Raw genomic sequence first — 22,528 nt, 5'->3', positions numbered from 1 at the left:
GCTGCTGCCAGCAGATCAATGGCCCAAAGAGTTGCATTGGATCTAATGGTCCAATAATGCATTTAGATTGATTTCCAATAGATTTCATTCTGAAATCTATTGTAAATCTGCTCCTAGTGTGTGGCACACAGATAGAGTCCTGTCAGATCAGATTCGACTTGACAGGCATCTGCCAGAAAGCTATCTGATGGTTGAATCTGCTGCAAATCTATCAGTGTATCTATGAGGTGTATCAAATCTATGAGGTGCATACACACCTTTGACGATGATCAAACCGATCCCTTGGGCGACATTGCTTAATCAGGCTGTACAGATAAGAAGTCAGCTGTATAGTGGATGACGCCATCTCTTGCTATGTGGGAGGACTGAGGAATGACGGAGCGGCATGTGTATGACATCACATTGCTAGTGAGGGAGCAGTGGGCAAATTAAGTTGGCCGTTGCTTGGCCAAGTTGATAAACCAGGCGGGGGCTACTGTGCACACGCCTATCAGCTGAGGCAGTCGTTATCAGCCTCCTCAGCCGACTTTAGTCATACATAGTCACTGGATGGATTGTGAGCCGGAAACTTCACTTTCTTCATCACAGCCAGTAATTACACTGACCATTAGGTCTGAAGTCTTGCCCCCTGGCTTAGCCTCTTTAGTGACTTCCATGCACTGGGGGGGATATTATTTGTTTATAAACAGCAGGGCCGGGAGGACCAGCACAATACTCCAATGAGCTTACCGACGGTTAGCAGTGAGATACTAGCTTCTTATGCAACACCTGGTGGCAAATGGATACGTTTTCGTGCAAGTCGGGACTTTGTGTTCTGCTGACCGCAACAGATGAATTGCAAAATAACGTGTGAACAGACCCTAATATAAGATATAAGATGATAAGATCCAGTGATCTGTCTGTTATCTGTGTAAAACGGGCAAAAGTGTGAGCCGAGCATAAATGTTGCTGGTCTATTTGTCAACTCTATGGGCAAAAATAACATTCACCAGTGTTGGGACTACTGCAATGCAAAACAAACTGTGAACATTAAACAGATGCTACAGAGATGAGAAAACATCTATATTATAAATATAAAGCAAACTCACTGAGCCTCCATGTTTCCGACAACTCGCAGATAGTTCTTGTGGCGCCGTAGCCTGCGCTGCAGCTCATGGAAGAGGTGGCGAAGTTGCATGAAGATGACCAGGCTCGCCATGGACAGCCAAATATTCCCAAATAACTAAAACAATGAGCAGCAGAAGACATCAGAAACAACAGGCAAGAGATCCTTTCCTGTCTTACTACATTCAGAAGCAGTAGAGTATTGTACCGTGATAGCTATCTGTAAAAGCAAGAAGTTTTGAATCAGGATGATATCATTTATTGGCTAACTTAGAAGATTTTTAATCCTTGTGTGGCTAAGAATGTAATTCTATAATTTGCCGTAGCCTAACAAACATTTTATGTAGCCTTACCAAGTTACAGGCCCGGATTTACATCTCAGGAGCCTATAGGCACAGATGTCCTCGCACCTTAGACTTCGCCCTCCATGGACCTACAAACCCCCGTCAAACCGCTGTCCCAGCTGTCATTTCTCCCCTACTTCCCCTGCCTGGTGTAGGTAGCTACCGGTGCCCCTTAGTATTAGGTAGCCAGAGGTAGCCTCAGTATTAACCTCCTTGGCGGTTAATTTTTTCTGCAAAAATTGCAGAATTCCAATTTTTTTTTTTTTTTTTTTTTAAAGTTTCATGTAAAGCTACCAGAGTGGTAGCTACATGAAACACCACTAGAGGGCGCATGTGGCCCTCTAGTCCGATCGCCGCCGGCAACAATAGCAAACAGGGGAACGCGTATACAACGCGTTCCCCTGTTTGGCTTCTCCTGTCGCCATGGCGACGATCGGGATGACGTCATGGACGTCAGCCGACGTCCTGACGTCAGGGACACACGATCCAGCCCATAGCGCTGCCCGGAACTCATTGATCCGGGCAGCGCAGGGCTCTGGCGGGGGGGGGGGGCCCTCTTCAGCCGCTGCGTGCGGCCGATCGCCGCAGAGCGGCGGCGATCAAGCTGTGCGCGCGGCTAGCAAAGTGCTGGCTGCGCGCACAGCAATTTACAAAATGAAAATCGCCCCACCAGGGGCTGAGATCTCCCCCTGCGCGGCATAGCCCGAGCTCAGCTCGGGCTTACCGCCAGGGAGGTTAAGTAGCTAGAAGTGCCCCTTACTGATGGGAAATCTCTTCAGTGGAATGTCGAGAGCTGGGTGAGTAACCTCTCATTTATACTCTGCTCAGGAATCTGTATAGGTAAAGGAAGGAGGGAAGTGAGCCACCTTTCCAATCTCAGGCGCCTGTTGGCACGTGCCTACAGTGCCTTATGGTAAATCCCGCCCTGCCTAGTTATGTTTGAATGAGTTACGATGTCTCCTCATCCCATTGAACCTGTGGAATGTGATGTTCAAGGAGACAAGTGGTCTTATCTCTTTTGTCATAAATTACCTAGCATCTCTGGGGGACTCTCCTGATGTTGTAACTAGGCAACCAATGACATTTATTGCAGTACAATGCATCTTCTTTTAAATGTCCAATGTGTATAGAAGCTGTGTTCTAGAGGTTCTAGAGTTTGTTAGTATACAGGAATCAGTCTGATGAAGGCTTCATTGCTGCCAGCTCACGGCTTTTCTTCTAAGTTAGACAATAAATGGTATCATCCCGCTTCAAAACTTCTTGCTTTTACATTTAGAAGCAACAGGTTGTATAAGCTGAAAAGAAAAATAAAGTAGTGAAAGAATTGAAACCCTCACCAGCATATGAATGTGATGCATCAGATCGATGGACAGGTGACTGAGCTCCATCACAAAGTCTGTGTAATAGACATAGGTTCCTTTGCCTTCCCATGTTCCTTCATGATTCAGGTCCCACAGATGAATCACATACCTACCACAAGAGGTATAATATTATTAGTATTACTGCTCCTTAGGGATGATCAATGAGATGCAAGTATTTCTGACTTCATGCAGGATTTTGCAGCTTGAAAATTGACCAATCAATTTAAATCTTGATGGGACTTAATTGGTCCATTTTTAAGCTGCATACATTTGCGTAAATAACTTGCATAATCCTGCATGAAGTCAGAAATATTTGCATCTCATTGCTCATCCCTTCTGCTGTTTAGCAATGTTCAGCAACACTGGCCATAAAAACACACGTCTAAAGTAACCGCAAATTACTAAACATACTTGACTGACCACCAAGTGCACTGTTTTCCTCCTCTTCCCACCAGTTAGAAGAGGTAGAGGGATGATGGAGTGGCTTCCAACAGCATTGACCATCACCAATATAGAAAAAGGAACTCCACAGGCTTCAAACTTGCGTTTGTGTTTTATTGAGCAAGAAACACTACATGTTATGAGTCTCCTGACCCTTCCTCAAGTCAGGAGACTCGTAACATGTAGTGTGTCTTGCTCAATAAACCACAAACGCAAGTTTGAAGCCTGTGGAGTGCCTTTTTCTATATTGGTGGAGTACTTACTTGGCAGTAGTGGTGTACCTGCAGAGAAAGAGCACCGGCAACAGCTACCTATACCAGGTTAGCCGAATCTGAGCACCAAGGTGGAGATTGTGTAGCACTGACCATCACCACTCCTCTTTTACCCCATGTGGATGATTAGACTCATTTACATTATTATATGAGAACAGGCCCATTTAATGCTCTAAAATGTGTAGCTGATGCCCTCCATAGTAATGGACGCATTGCTAGCCTCTAGGCTTGGCTACAAACTGTCCACGAGTGTGACGGTAATCGAACGGACCTTAACTATCCCCATATAATCTTACGATAAACAAGTGAAAACATCCTCATTCAAGATGACCTTGGAGACGGACAAGCAAAACTGCAATTTTGGACTTGCCCGTTCGCAGTACAGAAGCGCTCGTCTTCGAAAGTACATGGGGACGTTTTTACTTCCAAAGGCTGCCCGAGGAGTGTTAAAGAGGTATTCCACCTAGCAGGCTGAAATAACTAATGGTGGACGGTAATGGAACGATGGGACAGGCCGAGTATTAGGAAATCTCTATGGTATCTGGAGACTTCCATCTACATAGGTAAGTATCTAACCTGAACTGCGTTTCCTCACTTTAGGTTAACTTTAACCATCAAGCTGTTACTTTGATATAAAATATACAAAAAACAAAAACGTAAAACACATTTTAAAATTGTGGGTTTTATACTGTGTGCATTACTAATACTAATAAGCTCTACAGCACCTCATAGTTACATATACTGCAGCAGTTAATGGGACCATTGAATGAATGCTTCTCCGCTAATGGCCACCCCAGATTAGTGTTGGCTGAATACCCAGCAGCCAGTTATACATGGAAGTGTTCAGAAACACATCTGACTGGAATCAGGATATGTTAACAAAGGTGATGACTGGCTACAGATTTTGGCCAATTAGAACTCAACACTGGCCCAAATTTCAGTTTCACACAGTAAAAACTGAGGAACATCTCACATGTTGGAAGAGACACATGACACACACCGGGCCTACCCGGCCAATCATTGTCTTTGTTTACATCCCATTTAGCTTTGTGTTCCTCTGAACAATGAGTTCCAAGCATAAAGGCCCATTCAGGTAAAAAAAGGAGCACACAACTTGGCACCACTGACGGCTGTGATGTGTAGTGCGGCGTCTCCAATTTATATACGCGGCTGGGGACATTGGAAGCCTCCAAATAGTCCTTGCCAGACTTATTTTTACAGCTGTTTATCACGCCACCCTTGGTCTTAAAGTGAACCGAGCACCTTTTTTATCACTCAGGACAATTCTATAGCACATGAAAAATGCATGTCGACAATCTGTTTCATTATTAACCACTTGAGGACCTAGGGCTTTCTACCCCTTAAGGACCGGCCACTTTTTTTCCATTCAGACCACTGCAGCTTTCACGGTTTATTGCTCGCTCATACAACCTACCACCTAAATGAATTTTGGCTTCTTTTCTTGTCACTAATAAAGCTTTCTTTTGGTGCTATTTGATTGCTCCTGCGATTTTTACTTTTTATTATATTCATCAAAAAAGACATGAATTTTGGCAAAAAAATGATTTTAACTTTCTGTGCTGACATTTTTCAAATAAAGTAAAATTTCTGTATACATGCAGCGCGAAAAATGTGGACAAACATGTTTTGGATAAAAAAAAAAACCCATTCAGTGTATATTTATTGGTTTGGGTAAAAGTTATAGCGTTTACAAACTATGGTGCAAAAAGTGAATTTTCCCATTTTCAAGCATCTATGACTTTTCTGACCCCCTGTCATGTTTCATGAGGGGCTAGAATTCCAGGATAGTATAAATACCCCCCAAATGACCCCATTTTGGAAAGAAGACATCCCAAAGTATTCACTGAGAGGCATAATGAGTTCATAGAAGATATTATTTTTTGTCACAAGTAAGTGGAAAATGACACTTTGTGACAAAAAAAAAAAAAAAAAGTTTCCATTTCTTCTAACTTGCGACAAAAAAAAATGAAATCTGCTACAGACTCACCATGCCCCTCTCTGAATACCTTGAAGGGTCTACTTTCCAAAATGGGTCATTTGTGGGGTGTGTTTACTGTCCTGACATTTTGGGGGGTGCTAAATTGTAAGCACCCCTGTAAAGCCTAAAGGACCCCTGTAAAGCCATTGGACTTTGGACCCCTTAGCGCAGTTAGGCTGCAAAAAAGTGCCACACATGTGGTATTGCCATACTCAGGAGAAGTAGTATAATGTGTTTTGGGGTGTATTTTTACACATACCCATGCTGGGTGGGAGAAATATCTCTGTAAATGACAATTTTTTAATTTTTTTTACACACAATTGTCCATTTACAGAGATCTTTCTCCCACTCAGCATGGGTATGTGTAAAAATACACCCCAAAACACATTATACTACTTCTCCTGAGTACGGCGATACCACATGTGTGGCACTTTTTTGCACCCTAACTGCACTAAAGGGCCCAAAGTCCAATGAGTACCTTTAGGATTTCACAGGTCATTTTGAGAAATTTCGTTTCAAGACTAAATTGATTTTAATTGTTTTTTTCACAAAGTGTCATTTTCCGCTAACTTGTGACAAAAAATAAAATCTTCTATGAACTCACCATACTCCGTACGGAATACCTTTGGGTGTCTTCTTTCTAGAATGGGGTCATTTGTGGGGTTCCTATACTGCCCTGGCATTTTAGGGGCCCTAAACCGTGAGGAGTAGTCTTGAAACCAAATGTCGCAAAATGACCTGTGAAATCCTAAAGGTACTCATTGGACTTTGGGCCCCTTAGCGTACTTAGGGTGTAAAAAAGTGCCACACATGTGGTACCGCCGTACTCAGGAGAAGTAGTATAATGCGTTTTGGGGTGTATTTTTACACATACCCATGCTAAGTGGGAGAAATATCTCTGTAAATGACAATTGTTTGATTTTTTTACACACAATTGTCCATTTACATAGAAATTTCTCCCACCCAGCATGGGTATGTGTAAAAATACACCCCAAAACACATTATACTACTTTTCCTGAGTACGGCAGTACCACATGTGTGACACTTTTTTGCAGCCTAGGTGCGCTAAGGGGCCCAACGTCCTATTCACAGGTCATTTTGAGGCATTTGTTTTCTAGACTACTCCTCGCGGTTTAGGGCCCCTAAAATGCCAGGGCAGTATAGGAACCCCACAAGTGACCCCATTTTAGAAAGAAGACACCCCAAGGTATTCCGTTAGGTGTATGGCGAGTTCATAGAAGATTTTATTTTTTGTCACAAGTTAGTGAAAAAATGACACTTTGTGAAAAAAAACCAATAAAAATCAATTTCCGCTAACTTTTGACAAAAAATAAAATCTTCTATGAACTCGTCATACACCTAACAGAATACCTTGGGGTGTCTTTTTTTCTAAAATGGGGTCACTTGTGGGGTTCCTATACCGCCCTGGCATTTTACGGGCTAAACACCGTGAGTAGTCTGGAAACCAAATGTCTTAAAATGACTGTTCAGGGGTATAAGCATCTGCAAATTTTGATGACAGGTGGTCTATGAGGGGGCGAATTTTGTGGAACCGGTCATAAGCAGGGTGGCCTTTTAGATGACAGGTTGTATTGGGCCTGATCTGATGGATAGGAGTGCTAGGGGGGTGACAGGAGGTGACTGATGGGTGTCTCAGGGGGTGGTTAGAGGGGAAAATAGATGCAATCAATGCACTGGGGAGGTGATCGGAAGGGGGTCTGAGGGGGATCTGAGGGTTTGGCCGAGTGATCAGGAGCCCACACGGGGCAAATTAGGGCCTGATCTGATGGGTAGGTGTGCTAGGGGGTGACAGGAGGTGATTGATGGGTGTCTCAAGGTGTGATTAGAGGGGGGAATAGATGCAAGCAATGCACTGGCGAGGTGATCAGGGCTGGGGTCTGAGGGCATTCTGAGGGTGTGGGCGGGTGATTGAGTGCCCTAGGGGCAGATAGGGGTCTAATCTGATAGGTAGCAGTGACAGGGGGTGATTGATGGGTAATTAGTGGGTGTTTAGGGTAGAGAACACATGTAAACACTGCACTTGGGAGGTGATCGGACGTCGGATCTGCGGGCGATCTATTGGTGTGGGTGGGTGATCAGATTGCCCGCAAGGGGCAGGTTAGGGGCTGATTGATGGGTAGCAGTGACAGGGGGTGATTGATGGGTGGCAGTGACAGGGGGTGATTGATGGGTGGCAGTGACAGGGGGTGATTGATGGGTGATTGATAGGTGATTGACAGGTAATCAGTGGGTTATTACAGGGGAGAACAGATGTAAATATTGCACTGGCGAATTGATAAGGGGGGGTCTGAGGGCAATCTGAGCGTGTAGGCGGGTGATTGGGTGCCTGCAAGGGGCAGATTAGGGTCTGATCTGATGGGTAACAGTGACAGGTGGTGATAGGGGGTGATTGATGGGTGATTGATGGGTAATTAGTGGGTGTTTAGAGGAGAGAATAGATGGAAACACTGCGCTTGGGTGGTGATCTGATGTCGGATCTGCGGGCGATCTATTGGTGTGGGTGGGTGATCAGTTTGCCCGCAAGGGGCAGGTTAGGGGCTGATTGATGGGTGGCAGTGACAGGGGGTGATTGATGGGTGGCAGTGACAGGGGGTGATTGATGGGTGATAGGTGATTGGCAGGTGATTGACAGGTGATCAGTGGGTTATTACAGGGAAGGACAGATGTAATTAATGCACTGGCGAATTGATAAGGGGGGGGGGTCTGAGGGCAATCTGAGCGTGTGGGCGGGTGATTGGGTGCCCGCAAGGGGCAGATTAGGGTCTGATCTGATAGGTAACAGTGACAGGTGGTGATAGGGGGTGATTGATGGGTAATTAATGGGTGTTTAGAGAAGATAACAGATGTAAACAATACATTTGGGAGGTAATCTGACGGCGGGTTTGCGGGCGATCTAATGGTGTGGGTGGGTGATCAGATGCCCGCAAGGGGCAGGTTAGGGGCTGATTGATGGGTGGCAGTGACAGGGGGTGATTGATGGGTGATAGGTGATTGGCAGGTGATTGACAGGTGATCAGTGGGTTATTACAGGAACAGATGTAATTAATGCACTTATGAATTGATAAGGGGGGGGTCAGAGGGCAATCTGAGCGTGTGGGCGGGTGATTGGGTGCCCGCAAGGGGCAGATTAGGGTCTGATCTGATAGGTAAAAGTGACAGGTGGTGATAGGGGGTGATTGATGGGTAATTAGTGGGTGTTTAGAGGAGAGAATAGATGTAAACAATGGATTTGGGAGGTGATCTGATGTCAGATCTGCGGGCGATCTATTGGTGTGGGGGGGGTGATCAGATTGCCCGCAAGGGGCAGGTTAGGGGCTGATTGATGGGTGGCAGTGACAGGGGGTGATTGATGGGTGATTGACAGGTGATCAGGGGGGATAGATGCATACAGTACATGGGGGGGGGGGGGGTCTGGGGAGAATCTGAGGGGTGGGGGGTGATCAGGAGGGAGCAGGGGGCAGGGGGGGGGGGGGAGATAAAAAAAAATAGCGTTGAGAGATAGTGACAGGGTGATTGATGGGTGATTAGGGGGGGTGATTGGGTGCAAACAGGGGTCTGGGGGGTGGGCAGGGGGGGGGGGTCTGATGGGTGCTGTGGACGATCTGGGGCAGGGGGGGGGGGGGGAAATCAGTGTGCTTGGTGCAGACTAGGGTGGCTGCAGCCTGCCCTGGTGGTCCCTCGGACACTGGGACCACCAGGGCAGGAGGCAGCCAGTATAATACACTTTGTAAACATTACAAAGTGTATTATACACTTTGTATGCGGCGATCGTCGGGTTAACATCCCGCCGGCGCTTCCGTATGGCCGGCGGGATGTTGCGGCGGGTGAGCGGCGACAGGCGGAGGATCGCGTCACGGATGACGCGATCGCTCCGCCCATGTCCCTACAAGGACCGCCGCCATTTGTCTATACGGCGGTCCTTGCGGGGTGCACTTCCCGGCCGCCAATTGTATATACGGCGGTCGGGAAGTGGTTAAAATAAACTTTCATTTTACCTTGTATTTTACATTCAAAGTACTTTTATTAAACTGTTTCAGCAGGCCTGCCTGACCGTCCAAATTCCGCAGAGCTTTCAGGAACCTAATTGTTTTATTGAGCTAATTACCAATAAGTAAACAATGCCTTTTCATCAACAAAGGGGGTGAGTAATTAGGACTGTTTCTTCAAAGACACAGTGTGTCAATGTGTCAAGATAGCATCTCTGACTTCTGTAAATAAGGAATGTGAGAAGGGGAGGGGGGAACATGGCAGCTTCTATGTCAGGAGAGATTCCAGTGAAAGAGAATGTGCTCAGTTCCCTTTAAAGAAACATTAAATTTGTTTTATAATGAGCAGAGAGGAACTGGACAGGAAAATGATGAGACTCCACAGAGCTGCAGTGCTAGTCCCAAAGAGTTAATCTCTTAGCAACGGAGACAGGAGATGAGTGGGAGGGGGAGGAGTAGCAGGTGGCATCTCATTGCAAGCTAAATTCAATAAGGATTATTCAGCTCAGAAGTGAACTGAACAGGCAACCAATTAATCCAAAAAACATCAGTGCCCATGCTAAACTATTACCTGAAATGATCATGAACTATAATTTGTATATATAGTATGTAACATACCGTAATATAAAAGACAACCCCCTTGATACTGTATTTTACTTACCTCAACACAACATGAGATGTCCTAGTCGTCACTAGCAAACACTGTTAAAAAAAAAAGAAAACTGGCATTACACAGCTACAAGAGCTCCAAATATTCTTTACAACAACATTTCCATGTGAAAGCTAACCAATCACAAAATAGGCATTTGTAATAGTTGTAGCTTGTAATAGTCAAATATTTGGGTGAAAACAAAAACAAACAAAAATATTCACATTTTTAGCAGTGAACAAAAACCTAAAAAAGTGTATTACATTAGGAACATCGAACCACTTGGAACTTGATTTAATGTTAAATTTTCAAACGTTTCGAAATCACAATACAAAGTCTATGGCCTTGTGACACAGCAGCACTTCTGAACACTTAACTACCTGGCTGGGACACATTTACATTAGGTGATGAGAACAGTATGGTGTCATCAGGCAGCTCTAACCTTTTCCCTCTTCCTCCAGTTACACACAGCTTTGCATTCCATTTCTGTTCCCTGCCATGTTTAGTTGCTTTCCTTTTCTTATTTTGTTTCTTTTTTATTCCCTGCCTCATTGTCATTCCATTCAATAAATTTCATTTTTAAAAGCTGCATCACTTGTTAGTCTTAATAAATCAGATTCTATTCTAATTCTTAAAGGGAACCTAAAGTCGAGGTATTATAGAGGCTGCCCTATTTATTTCCTTTTAAACAATGCATATTGCCTGGCTGTCCTGCTGATCCTCTGCCTTTCATACTTTTAGCCACAGACCCCGAACAAGCATACAGATCAGATGCTCTGACTGAAGTCTGACTGAATTAACTTGCATGCTTGTTTCAGGTAAGTGATTCAGACACTATTGCAGCCAGAGAGATCAGCAGCATAGCTAGGAAACTGATATTACTTAAAAGGAAATATAGAACCCCCGCTTTAGGTTCCCTTTAATGCTCCCTACTTAAAATGACATTACTCCAGGAAAAAGTATGCACATTAGATAGGAGACAGAATACATTGAAGACCTGATTAATGTTAGTCAAGGTATAGTGCAGCACTGTATAACTGAGGAGGATTTATTTATGACCACTTCTGTTTAGGTTAAATGTGCTCAGGACACAACAAAGAATCCCTTCAACAAAAAGAAAAGGGATTAAAAAAAATTACAAGTACAACTTTTAACTCTTTCAAATAACAGACTGTGGTGACTGATCAGCTGGCTAAAAATGTGAAAGCTCTCCTAAGTCTCTTGATTTGTGTATAGTGCTAGCATCACCAGCGAGGTAGAAGCTCCACTGCAGGGCCAAAACCCAGTGGCAGAAATGTCCCTTTGAAGAAAGGCAACATACGCATACAACATAATGTAGATGATGTCATACGTATAAAAGGTAGGTTGCATCAGTGAACTGGCATGTTTGTCACTGGAATGTCTCTGAATACCATCCGTTTATGGAGACTGCCTATGCCTTATACAGAAATAGCAAGAAACTTTCTCAAGCTTTGCATACTTTTGTATAACGTTCTTTTGGGTTAGAATAACTTCCCCAGATCAAGCTCCACAGAAGATGTTGGCACTACATAAATCCAAAATAATAATAATAATACTACAGCTTCAATTCAACCTTATAAAAGGTACAGCTTTGTCAGAGACACTGGCACATACGTGAAGGGAGGAAGCCTGAGGATTCCCAAATTTATATTTATTTAGCATTGGCTAGCAGTTGCTCAGGTTTCTCACATCTGTAAGTGTTGAACGAAAGACATTAAAGTCATGTGAAACGAATGCTTTCTGGCTATTCCCCATAAAGCAGTATTTACCCTGGTGAACGACCCCCTGTTGACGCTCATATGTGGGAGGAGCCATGTCTGTGTGACATCATGGTGACAGAATGAGTCTGAATTCAGTATAAGTGTTTGAATTTGGTAGGTGTAACAATGCCTTGAATGTTTTGGCTCATTGGTATGTCTGTGTCTGCAGTGGACAACCAGATGTGGTAAATTCTTGGTGCCGTCCGTCCTCGTCACTCTACACACAGAAGAGCCTCTGACCGGAGAGCCACACAAACATGGTGTGATTATTACACATACCATGGGCAACATCTAAATAAACAAAAAGAGGTGGAAAACTCTGTAGTGTGATAACCTTTAATAAGCTGAAAACTGCACCATACAAATGCACTTACTGTGCAGCGATACAATGAAGCGTATATCTGCCATGGTGCTTTCTTGTACCGGTGATGTCACAACGAGTCTTGCCATATACATGCCTTCATCAGGTGATGCCACCTGACGAAGGTGTGAATATGCTGAAACGCATTGTGATGTCACCGACACATGTAAGCACCACGACAGGCACCTATAGTCCTCTTTCCAACTGGAGCCCAACTGCTACTGGCCACAGTAGTTCCCAGGTTGCACCCCCTTGAATGCTGTTGGAAAAGCTTTTAAGCCCAGATCTATGCAAGTTTTTTTCACTACACAGTAAGCGCACTTGTATTGCGCAGTTTTTAACTTATTACGGTAAACTACAAAGCGCTCCTCCTCTTTTTGTTTATCTTTTACAAGTCTGCCAAACAGCCAAGCATTGAGGAGCCGCTAGAGTGTGATACAGAGTTGACTACTGGCTGGTCCACCGGTTTGAACAGTGCAAGACTTCCCATCAATTTGTTACAATCAAAATACCTGGGATATGAAACGCATCCATATTTTGATAGTTCTGTGTAGGCAATGGCATTGAGAAGATGAAGTTTTTCTAATCAATTTTGAATAGAAGTGATTGGAAAACCGATCAGAAAAAGGATCGGAAATCAGATCGGACCTGTCAAATTATCTATTCGACCCATCTATCTGACAGGAAATTGCATGGTGTGTACCAGGCATTAGAAGATCTGCTGCCAATGGCTTGATACCGATCTTGAAACTACATAGCGCTTCATTAACTGAGGCATGACTCATTTTCTCTGTAACAAGGAGAGAGGGGCCTTTCCATTCGGTTGCTCTAAAGCAATAAGTCATACATACCTGGGGCTTCCTCCAGACCCCTCCCGGCTGACTGTTCCCTCGCCATCCTCCTGCAACATCAGGATCTTTGGCAATTTTCCCCGGAAAGTCCTCCAGGGGGCGCAGGTGCAGTCAGGCCGCGCGCCCCCATCTGCGAAGTTGCAGGATGCTCCCAGCCATGGACTGCGCAGACTGGCTCTGATTAGCCCTACCACCCATGATCCTTGCAGCTATAATACAGAGCCTTACATTGCAGGCTCTGTTTTACACTGGAAGTACTCTTTAATAGTAAACCTTATAACAGTTTGTCCATTTTGTTATAGTGTCCAAATAAAACACAACCACTTCACAGTGTGCCTAGCAGGATCTGTTAGACTCGAGAGTGGAAGTTTGCTGCCCGGCTATTGGTCTGTGCAGGTACTGAGAACGAGTGAATATTGCTCTATGCAGCTACTTAACCTTTTTTTTTTTTTTTAGCAAGGTGGGAAATTATGGGACATCTGCACACAAAACAAGACATGGTTGCAAAGAATGTGAAATTTCAGCTCAGTCAGATTTGGCATTCTTGGCTATTTTGTGATCAAAGTGGACATTATTTTTAAATAATGTTACTAGACTGGTTGTGTCTCTTGCTTTCTGACCAGTGAACTAAGATGAAAAGGAATCGGTGGAGCCTGCCGCCACTGACTCCAAGCTAGTTTAAGGTGGATAGTTCAAAACACTACCGAAGCCAACCACAGTTTTTTTGTTGTTGTTGTTTTTTTACAGACTAAAAAGAAATGCTAACATTTGTAGAACTTATTTTGAAAGAAAAACAGCTGGTAGGGATTCAAAGGATTAGGGAGTCTAGCCCAGGGACTCCTTATTTGTTAAAACGAACCTGATGTGAAAGACATATGAAGGCTGCCATATTTATTTCCTCTTAAACAATACCAGTTACCTGGCTGTTCAGTTCATCTTTCTGACACCAGTAGTGTTGGAATTACACACCTGAAACAAGCATGTAGCTAATCCTGTCAGAGTTGAGTCAGAGCACCTGATCTGATGCATGCTTGTTCATGGTCTTTGGCTGAAGTATTAGAAGCAGAGAAGCAGCAGGACAGCCAGGCAACTTGCATTGTTCAAAAGGAAATAAAGATCTGCCTACAGTCTTCTTACCTTAGGGTCCCTTTAAGCACCGGGCTTCAGCCAGGCTACAAGCCCTAGTCCATGTCAAATATGTTGAGCTGAACTTACCTGGAGCTTCTAGTGGTCCCCCGCAGACGTCCTGTGCCTGCAGAGCCACTCACCAATGGTCCCCGCCTCTGGTTAACTTCTGGAATTTCCGACTTTAAAGTCAGAAAACCACTGTGCTTTCGCGGCCGCGTCCTCCCTCCCACGGATGTCACCAAGAGTGTATTGCGCAGGCCTAGTACGGTGTTCGACTACGCAGTATGTACCTGGTGATGTCAGCGGTAGTGAGGACACAGCTGCACAGGCACAGTGGTTTTCAGACTTTAAAGTCTGCAATTCCAGAAGTAAACCAGAGGCGGGGACAGGAGCATTGGTGAGTGGCTGCGCGAGCGAAACTACATCCAGGAACCATGCGTGCTCCCGCGTCTGAGCATGCGCGCTTCCGGCTCGCGATTCGTTAGCCAGGCAGTTAATCGGGCTATGGTGCCCAATCACCGATTCCCCCGCTGAAAAAGCGACAGCTTCTCTCGGAAGCTGCGCTTTTTCTGGCTGTTACCTCCCCCATGCTTCTCTCTAAGCGTATGTTACGCTTAGAGTGACGTCATGTAAACAAACTCATGGCCGCCATCTTGTGGCCAAAAAGTAAAACTACAACTAAAAGTAAAAAAAAACTAAACACACATTTACATTATAAAACAATTGTTTACATCCCACCCTCCCAAAAATACCCAAATAAAATGTTTAATATAAAAAAAACAAAAAAACATTAAAATAAAAAAAAAAACATGTAAATATTTACCTAAGGGTCTAAACTTTTTAAATATCAATGTAAAGATGAAACATTTCTATATTTTTTTTTATTTTAAACTTGTAAATAGTGATGGATGCAAAACGGAAAAAAATGCACCTTTATTTCCAAATAAAATATTGTCGCCATACATTGTGATAGGGACATAATTTTAACGGTGTAATAACCAGGACATATGGGCAAATACAATACGTGAGTTTTAATTATGGAGGCATGTGTTATTTTAAAACTATAATGGCTGAAAACTGAGAAATAATGATTTTTTTTCCGTTTTTTTCTTATTCTTCCTGTTAAAATGCATTTACAGTAAAGTGGCTCTTAGCAAAATGTACCCCCCAAAGAAAGCCTAATTGGTGGCGGAAAAAATAAGATATAGATCAGTTCATTGTGATAAGTAGTGATAAAGTTATAGGCTAATGAATGGGAGGTGAACATTTCTCAAGTGAAAACGACGGAACGCAAATGGGTTAAGCAGTGCACTAGCACCACAAGAGGACAACATTACTATTCCTCTCATTACAGTCTTCTTTTAGGGTAGGCATTAAACTAGGTGACAGCCTCATGGAAGGAAAAAGCCAGGCAAACACTGACACGTTGTGTCGGACAATATGATTGCATGGCAAACATTATATTGTAAGTTCATATCTGTGCATTAGCAGTGTGGCAGATAATAATAGTCATTCATTTAAAGAAGGCCTTAAAATGGACCTGAACTCTTGCACAGGACAGACTTAACACATAGGGAAATGTACCCTGTATGTATTTACAGAGTTTAGCCTAATTTACCCTCATCTGTGTCTAATCACAAGTTGTAATTTGATCTCTCCCCTGTGTTACCAGACTGCCACGGCAGATAAGCTCATTTGAAAGCACAGGATGTTAACAATATGGCTGCTTTCATGAAAGCAGGGAGTAGAAACAGTGCAGATTTATTTCAGTATTTGTATCAGCTGTAACAAAGAAATGTTTTTCTTTAAAGGTCATTATGCTATTTATCTTTTAGAGCAGAGAGGAAGTCCTGAGTTCAGGTCCTCTTTAAAGCAAATCTGAAGAAGGAGGGAAAAAAAAAGTTACATACTCCCCACTGTCGAGAAGTCTCTGGATGTCCCCGATCCTCATCAAGTCCCCCATTTCTCTCTGGGCCCCTCTTCTTATTTACGGATGCAGTCCTTTCTGTGTACGAGTGTAGCCGCATTACGCAGGTGCCCATATGGCGCACGCCTGCGGAGCAGCACAGAGCCACTTGTGCACAGAGCAGCTCCATGTTGCTGCACAGGCTGTACTTTGCACCCTCTATACACGGAGTGGAGCATGGCCATGAGTGCCATATTCAACAAGGTCCCAGTGCAGAAACTGAGGGGCGTAAGAGGACTGGGGAAAGCTCTGAACTATAGAGACTTCCCTCTACTGAGGTGTGTACATAACTTTTTTTTATATCTCGCTTCAGGTATACTGTAAAGTACCCCCAACCTCAATTATTAATACAAATATTTTAATGCTTTTTTTATTATCTGTGCTGTGACAAACAGGCCCATCCACTTGTATTGGTTATGCGAATCTGCATGCAGATTCGCACAAGTGGAAACGGGCCCTTAGAGACACAGCACAATCCTTCCCCTTTAGTGTCCCCCTGCTCTGCTCATCCGTAATGCAGAGCTCGCTGATGGGAAGTGTCAGTACGTCCTCCTCTGTGCCTGTCATCAGGAACGCCCCCTGCACTCGCCACTATTAGTTCCTATGTGCACAGCGCGCTGCGGACCTGCGCTGTGTGCGGTCCTGAGGTCATTTAGCTGGGAACTATATTGTACTAATACAGCTATTAGCCTGCTGATCCTCTGCCTCTAATACTTTTAGCCATAGACCCTGAACAAGCATGCAGCAGATCAGGTGGTTCTGACATTATTGTCAGATCTGACAAGATTAGCCGCATGCTTGTTTCTGGCGTGATTCAGACACTACTGCAGCCAAATAGATCAACAGGACTGCCAGGAAACAGGTATTGTTTAAAAGGAAGTAAATATGGCAGCCTCCATATTCTTCTCACTTCAGCTGTCCTATAAAAACGGAAAAACAAAACAACCTACGACCAAACAAAAATTAGGGCTCTCTTAATCGATTTACTGATGGAACATTGGCATTTACAAGCAGGGCCACAATATTCAGTGCTGCATAATATGTTGGAGCTTTGTAAATACAATAAAATAATAATAATACTAATAATAATAATTAGCCATTTTAAACACATTCGTACATAAGTACACCAACACTGTAATGAAAATTACAGGACAGGAGAATTGTATGTTTGTTTTGTCTGCCCAATTTTCTCCAGACAGCAGAAACCTGATGTTTCTTCTGATAAGCCAGGTCTGGCCAGATACTGTATGTGGTTACAATTGGATACAATACCCCCAATTTTCCTCTATTATAATTTCATCTCTGGCAGGAAGATAACGCGCCCATTACTAAGTAATTGTAATCCAATGAAATCATTAGCTATGAAATTAAACTAACAGAGTATCAGGACCTGGTGCATGGACTGGCCGGGCTGCACATGAGGAATGGCATCATAATTACATGCTTAATTGTTTTATATCGCTATTACACATTTTCCTGGTAATTCACTTATCTCTAGACACAATAAATACAGCCACTCTTCTCCACTATACTCAGAACAGGACCAGTCAGAGGCCAGCAGGCTACCATTACTTTCTTTTGGTATGAGATTTTCCTCCGCAGAGAAATAATATGCATTAATGAGAAATGTCTTCACTACGTAACAGAAACAATAATACATTGGTAATTGCAATATTATCCTCTCAGCGCTTACCTGAGCTGCCCTGAAAAAGCTATTTGTGCCATTATTTATATTCTCCTCCAAAATTAGCTGCACACAAGACAATAGTGGCTTGATACAGCAAAGTCAATGGTGGCTCGATACAGCAAAGTCAATGGTGGCTCGATACAGCAAAGTCAATGGTGGCTCGATACAGCAAAGTCAATGGTGGCTCGATACAGCAAAGTCAATGGTGGCTCGATACAGCAAAGTCAATGGTGGCTCGATACAGCAAAGTCAATGGTGGCTCGATACAGCAAAGTCAATGGTGGCTCAGTACAGCAAAGTCAATGGTGGCTCGATACAGCAAAGTCAATGGTGGCTCAGTACAGCAATCAATCCCCAACCGAACACTATCTATAAAGAAACTTGCCCCAAAATATCAGTAAAAGCAGGACATTTGAACGTCCGTGTGCACCCAAGTAGCATACTTTTACCAATATTTTGTATGGGTGCCTGAAATGTAACGTTTTTGTAGCAGAATGGCGGGGAGGGGGGGGGGGGGGGGGAAGGGTTGGGGGATTTGAAGGTTAGGTGTGAGGAGGGGGAGTTTTCAAAGGGAATCTGATGTGAAAATACACGTATTATATAACGAATTGTATGTGTAGTACAAGTAAAGGCTCTTTCACACTAGAAGCTGATCTGTGCGTTTTGACGGATCACTTCTAGGATGCGGAAAGCGGGGTAACATGAAAGTCTATTGACTTTCATGTTACCTTTTACATTAGACAAAGCGTTCCAGAGCATTACGTTGTAACTCATCTGGGAGCTTTTAATGGTCCATCACAAGCATTTCCTTGTTGGGTAAATTAGAACCAACGTCGCTGGTCAACTTTGAGCCACAACTTCCTGACGTCACGCTGTAGGTCATAACGCGTTCACGAAATCGGGTTCATGCACATGTTATATAATGTGAAAGAGCCCTAAGAAATAGAACATTAGTAGCAAAGATATGAGTTTCATATTGTTTCCAGTAGAAGAAGAACTAAGAAACTTCAGATATATATGCAAAAGAGCGTCTCTGGGCTCTCCATTTAGTCAGACTAATTTAGTCGGCTACAGTGCTATTATCTGAAGCACTTATACATCAATGAAGCAGTGAAAGACAACTTCAGATAAGATTTTACTTCAGGGAAGTTCAAAGGATCATTATCTCTCCTGTTTCATACAGTGGGATGCGAAAGTTTGGGCAACCTTGTTAATCGTCATGAATTTCCTATATAAATCATTGGTTGTAAAGATAAAAAATGTCAGTAAAATATATCATATAGGAGACACACCGTGATATTTGAGAAGTGAAATGAAGTTGAATGGATTTACAGAAAGTGTGCAATAATTTTTTAAATAAAATTAGGCAGGTGCATAAATGTTGGCACTGTTGTCATTTTATTGATTAAAAAAAAAACCTTTAGAATTATTGGAACTCAAATTGGCTTGGTAAGCTCAGTGATTCTCACCTACATCCACAGGTGAATCCAATTGTGAGAAAGAGTATTTAAGGGGGTCAATTGTAAGTTTCCCTTCTCTTTTAATATTCTCTGAAGAGTAGTAACATGGGTGTCTCAAAACAACTCTCAAATGACCTGAAGACAAAGATTGTTCACCATCATATTTAGGGGAAGGATACAGAAAGCTGACTCAGATTTCAGCTGTCTGTTTCCACAGTTAGGAACATATTGAGGAAATGGAAGACCACAGGCTCAGTTCAAGTTAAAGAGAACCCGAGGTGGGTTCTTAGAATCTTAGCGGAGCGGCGAGAGTGACACTGCACATGTAAACAGCCTGCTGGCGACATGCTGTGTGTCGCTAGCATGGCGGTTTAGTTTGGTGGGGGCATAGCAGAGCGCAGGGGGGATACTGGGGGAGATAATAAAGCAACAGAGGCTGGGCATTATATGCAGGCCCAGCCTCTGTGTGCAAATAGGATTCTAAGAACCTACCTCGGGTGAGGTCAGAGTCAACCCACAGACCAGCACCAAAGCCCTACAATATCAAATATCATATTGCTGCAGATGGAGTCGTCACTGTGCATAGTTCAACCATTTGGTGCACTTTACACAAGGAGATGTTGTATGCGAGAGTGATGCAGAAGAAGCCTTTTCTCCGCCCACAGCACAAACAGAGCCACTGGAGGTATGCTAAAGCACATTTGGACAAGCCAGCTTCATTTTGGAATAAGGTGCTGTGGACTGATGAAACTAAAATTGAGTTATTTGAGCATAACAAGTGGTGTTCTGCATGGAGGAAAAACATTACAGCATTCCAAGAAAAACACCTGCTATCTACAGTAAAATATGGTGGTGGTTCCATCATGCTGTGGGGCTGTGTGGCCAGTGCAGGGACTGGGAATCTTTTCAAAGTTGAGGGACGCATGGATTCCACTCAGTATCAGCAGATTTTGGAGACAAATATTCAGGAATCAGTGGCAAAGCTGAAGCTGCGTCGGGGCTGGCTCTTTCAACAAAACAACAACCCTAAACTCTGCTCAAAATCCACCAAGGCATTCATGCAGAGGAACAAGTACAATGTTCTGGAATGGCTATCTCAGCCCCCAGACCTGAATAGAATTGAAGATCTGTGGTGTGAGTTAAAGACAGCTGTCCATGCTTGGAAGTCATCAAACATGAATGAACTAGAGATGTTTTGTAAAGAGGAATGGTCCAAAATACCTTCAACCAGAATCCAGACTCATTGGAACCTGCAGGAAGCGTTTAGAGGCTGTAATTTCTGCAAAAGGAGGATCTGCTAAATATTGATTACATTTCTTTTTTGTGGTGCCCAAATGTATGCACCTGCCTAATTTTGTTTAAACAATTATTGCACACTTTCTGTAAATCCAATAAACTTAAATTTCACTTCTCAAATATCACTGTGTGTGTCTCCTATCCTATATAATAAAACCCCAGTGTCCCTGCGTGTGCTGTCTCTGTGTAGCTGGTCCGTGATTTTTGCTACTGTGCATGTGTGCAGCACGGACCCAGCCTCACAGAGACAGGACGACAGGGGCAGGAAGCTGGGCGGGTGTGTGTGCATGTGTGCCGTGGGTGATGCAATGTTATGTAATGTTAAAAGAAAAAAAAAACTATAACTGAAAAAAAAAATGAAACACTTTTCTTTGCTACTAATGTTAATTATCCATGATACACATACAATTCATTATATCAGAAGTTCTCTTTCGCTTCAGTGTAAGGTAAGGCGGGGGTGGGGGGGGGGGGTGAACTCAGAACTTCATCTCTGCTCTAAAAGATACACAACTGCATAATAACCTTTAAACCAGGGGTCTCAAACTCGCGGCCCGCGGGCCATTTGCGCCCCTCGGTACAATATTTTGTGGCCCGCGCCGGCAAAAAAGACACGGAAGCAAACTATTTTACCTTATAGTTCGCTTCAGTGCTCCCAAGTAATCCGCCGCATCCCCGCCGCTAAACGAGGGCTGCAGAGCCCCCCAAACCCCCAGGCAAACATCCACGACTGCGCTGAGGGGCAGAGCTTCCAGCTGTAGCTCTCCCCCTCCTGAAGTCAATCGCCGCACGGATCGCCGCCTCTCCCCGACCCTCTCTGTGAAGGAAGAGTGAGAGGGGCGGGCAGAGGCGGCTGATGTCAGGAGGGGCAGAGCTGAAGCTGAAGGCTCTGCCCCTTCCAGGAAATGCCGGCGGATTGCCCCCCGGGCGAGCGGGGGGCTCTGCAGGCCTCGTTTTGCGGCGGGGACACGGCGGATTACTTGTAATGGGAGCACTGAAGCAAACTATAAGGTAGGACACTTCAAGTTCAGAAGAAATAATGAAATCTGTTAATAATGACATTTGAGGACTTTTTTTGTGAAATCCCTTATGCGGCCCAGCCTCATCCTGACTTTGCCTCCTGCGGCCCCCAGGTAAATTGAGTTTGAGACCCCTGCTTTAAACCAAAAAAAAATAAATAAATAAAAATCTTTGTTACAGCTGATACAAATCTTAAAATAAATCTGCACTGTTTCTACTTCCTGATTCATGGAAGCAGACATATTGTTTACAATCTGTGCTTTCAAATGAGCTCATCTGCCATCTCTGCCATTGCCAGTCATGTGACACAGGGAGAGATCAGATTACAACTTGTGATTAGACACAGATGAGAGGGAATTAAACAGGCTAAACTCTCTAAATACATACTGGTAGCATTTCTCAATGTTTTCCTTCCGTCTTGTGCAAGAGTTCAGGTCCACTTTAAAAGGAAATAAATATGGCAGCCTCCATATACTTTTCGATTCAGGTTCTCTCTAAGATGAAACCCTAGTCTCTGGGAATAAACAGAACATCCTTGGCCAGCAGTGCATGTCATTACAACCATACTACAGGTGTCTACACGCCCTTGGAAGCTGAAACACCTAAGCTCTATAGACCAATGAGTGTCTCTAGCATTTTTTTTTTAACCTATGTTTGGAAGTTTTGTATTCCCCTTTTTTCCTGAACAAGCTCTACTCTGGGGAAGCAATAGAACTGCACCCAATGTTAAGAATAGAATTCCCATTATGTTATCTGCATTCTGGGATAACCAGTGATCTGGACGGAGGCAGGAAACAAACCAAT

At 43.7% G+C, this 22,528-nt stretch overlaps 1 protein-coding gene across 1 annotated transcript in view; it reads right to left on the bottom strand.

Annotated features, from left to right (window-relative positions):
* AMFR (autocrine motility factor receptor) overlaps positions 1-22,528 on the bottom strand; it is a 73,051-nt gene that overhangs the window by 18,326 nt on the left and 32,197 nt on the right. The window contains exons 5-7 of the mRNA XM_068259537.1: positions 10,190-10,230; positions 2,786-2,918; positions 1,089-1,222 (exon numbers count right to left, since the gene is read on the bottom strand). Coding sequence (XP_068115638.1) covers positions 1,089-1,222; positions 2,786-2,918; positions 10,190-10,230 — 308 coding nt within the window. The remainder of the gene's footprint in view (positions 1-1,088; positions 1,223-2,785; positions 2,919-10,189; positions 10,231-22,528) is intronic.

The sequence above is a fragment of the Hyperolius riggenbachi genome, chromosome 11 (genome assembly GCF_040937935.1).
Source record: "Hyperolius riggenbachi isolate aHypRig1 chromosome 11, aHypRig1.pri, whole genome shotgun sequence".
Lineage (NCBI taxonomy): Eukaryota > Metazoa > Chordata > Amphibia > Anura > Hyperoliidae > Hyperolius > Hyperolius riggenbachi.
Note: the sequence above shows the minus strand (reverse complement) of the source record. Positions and strands in the feature narration are given on the sequence as shown.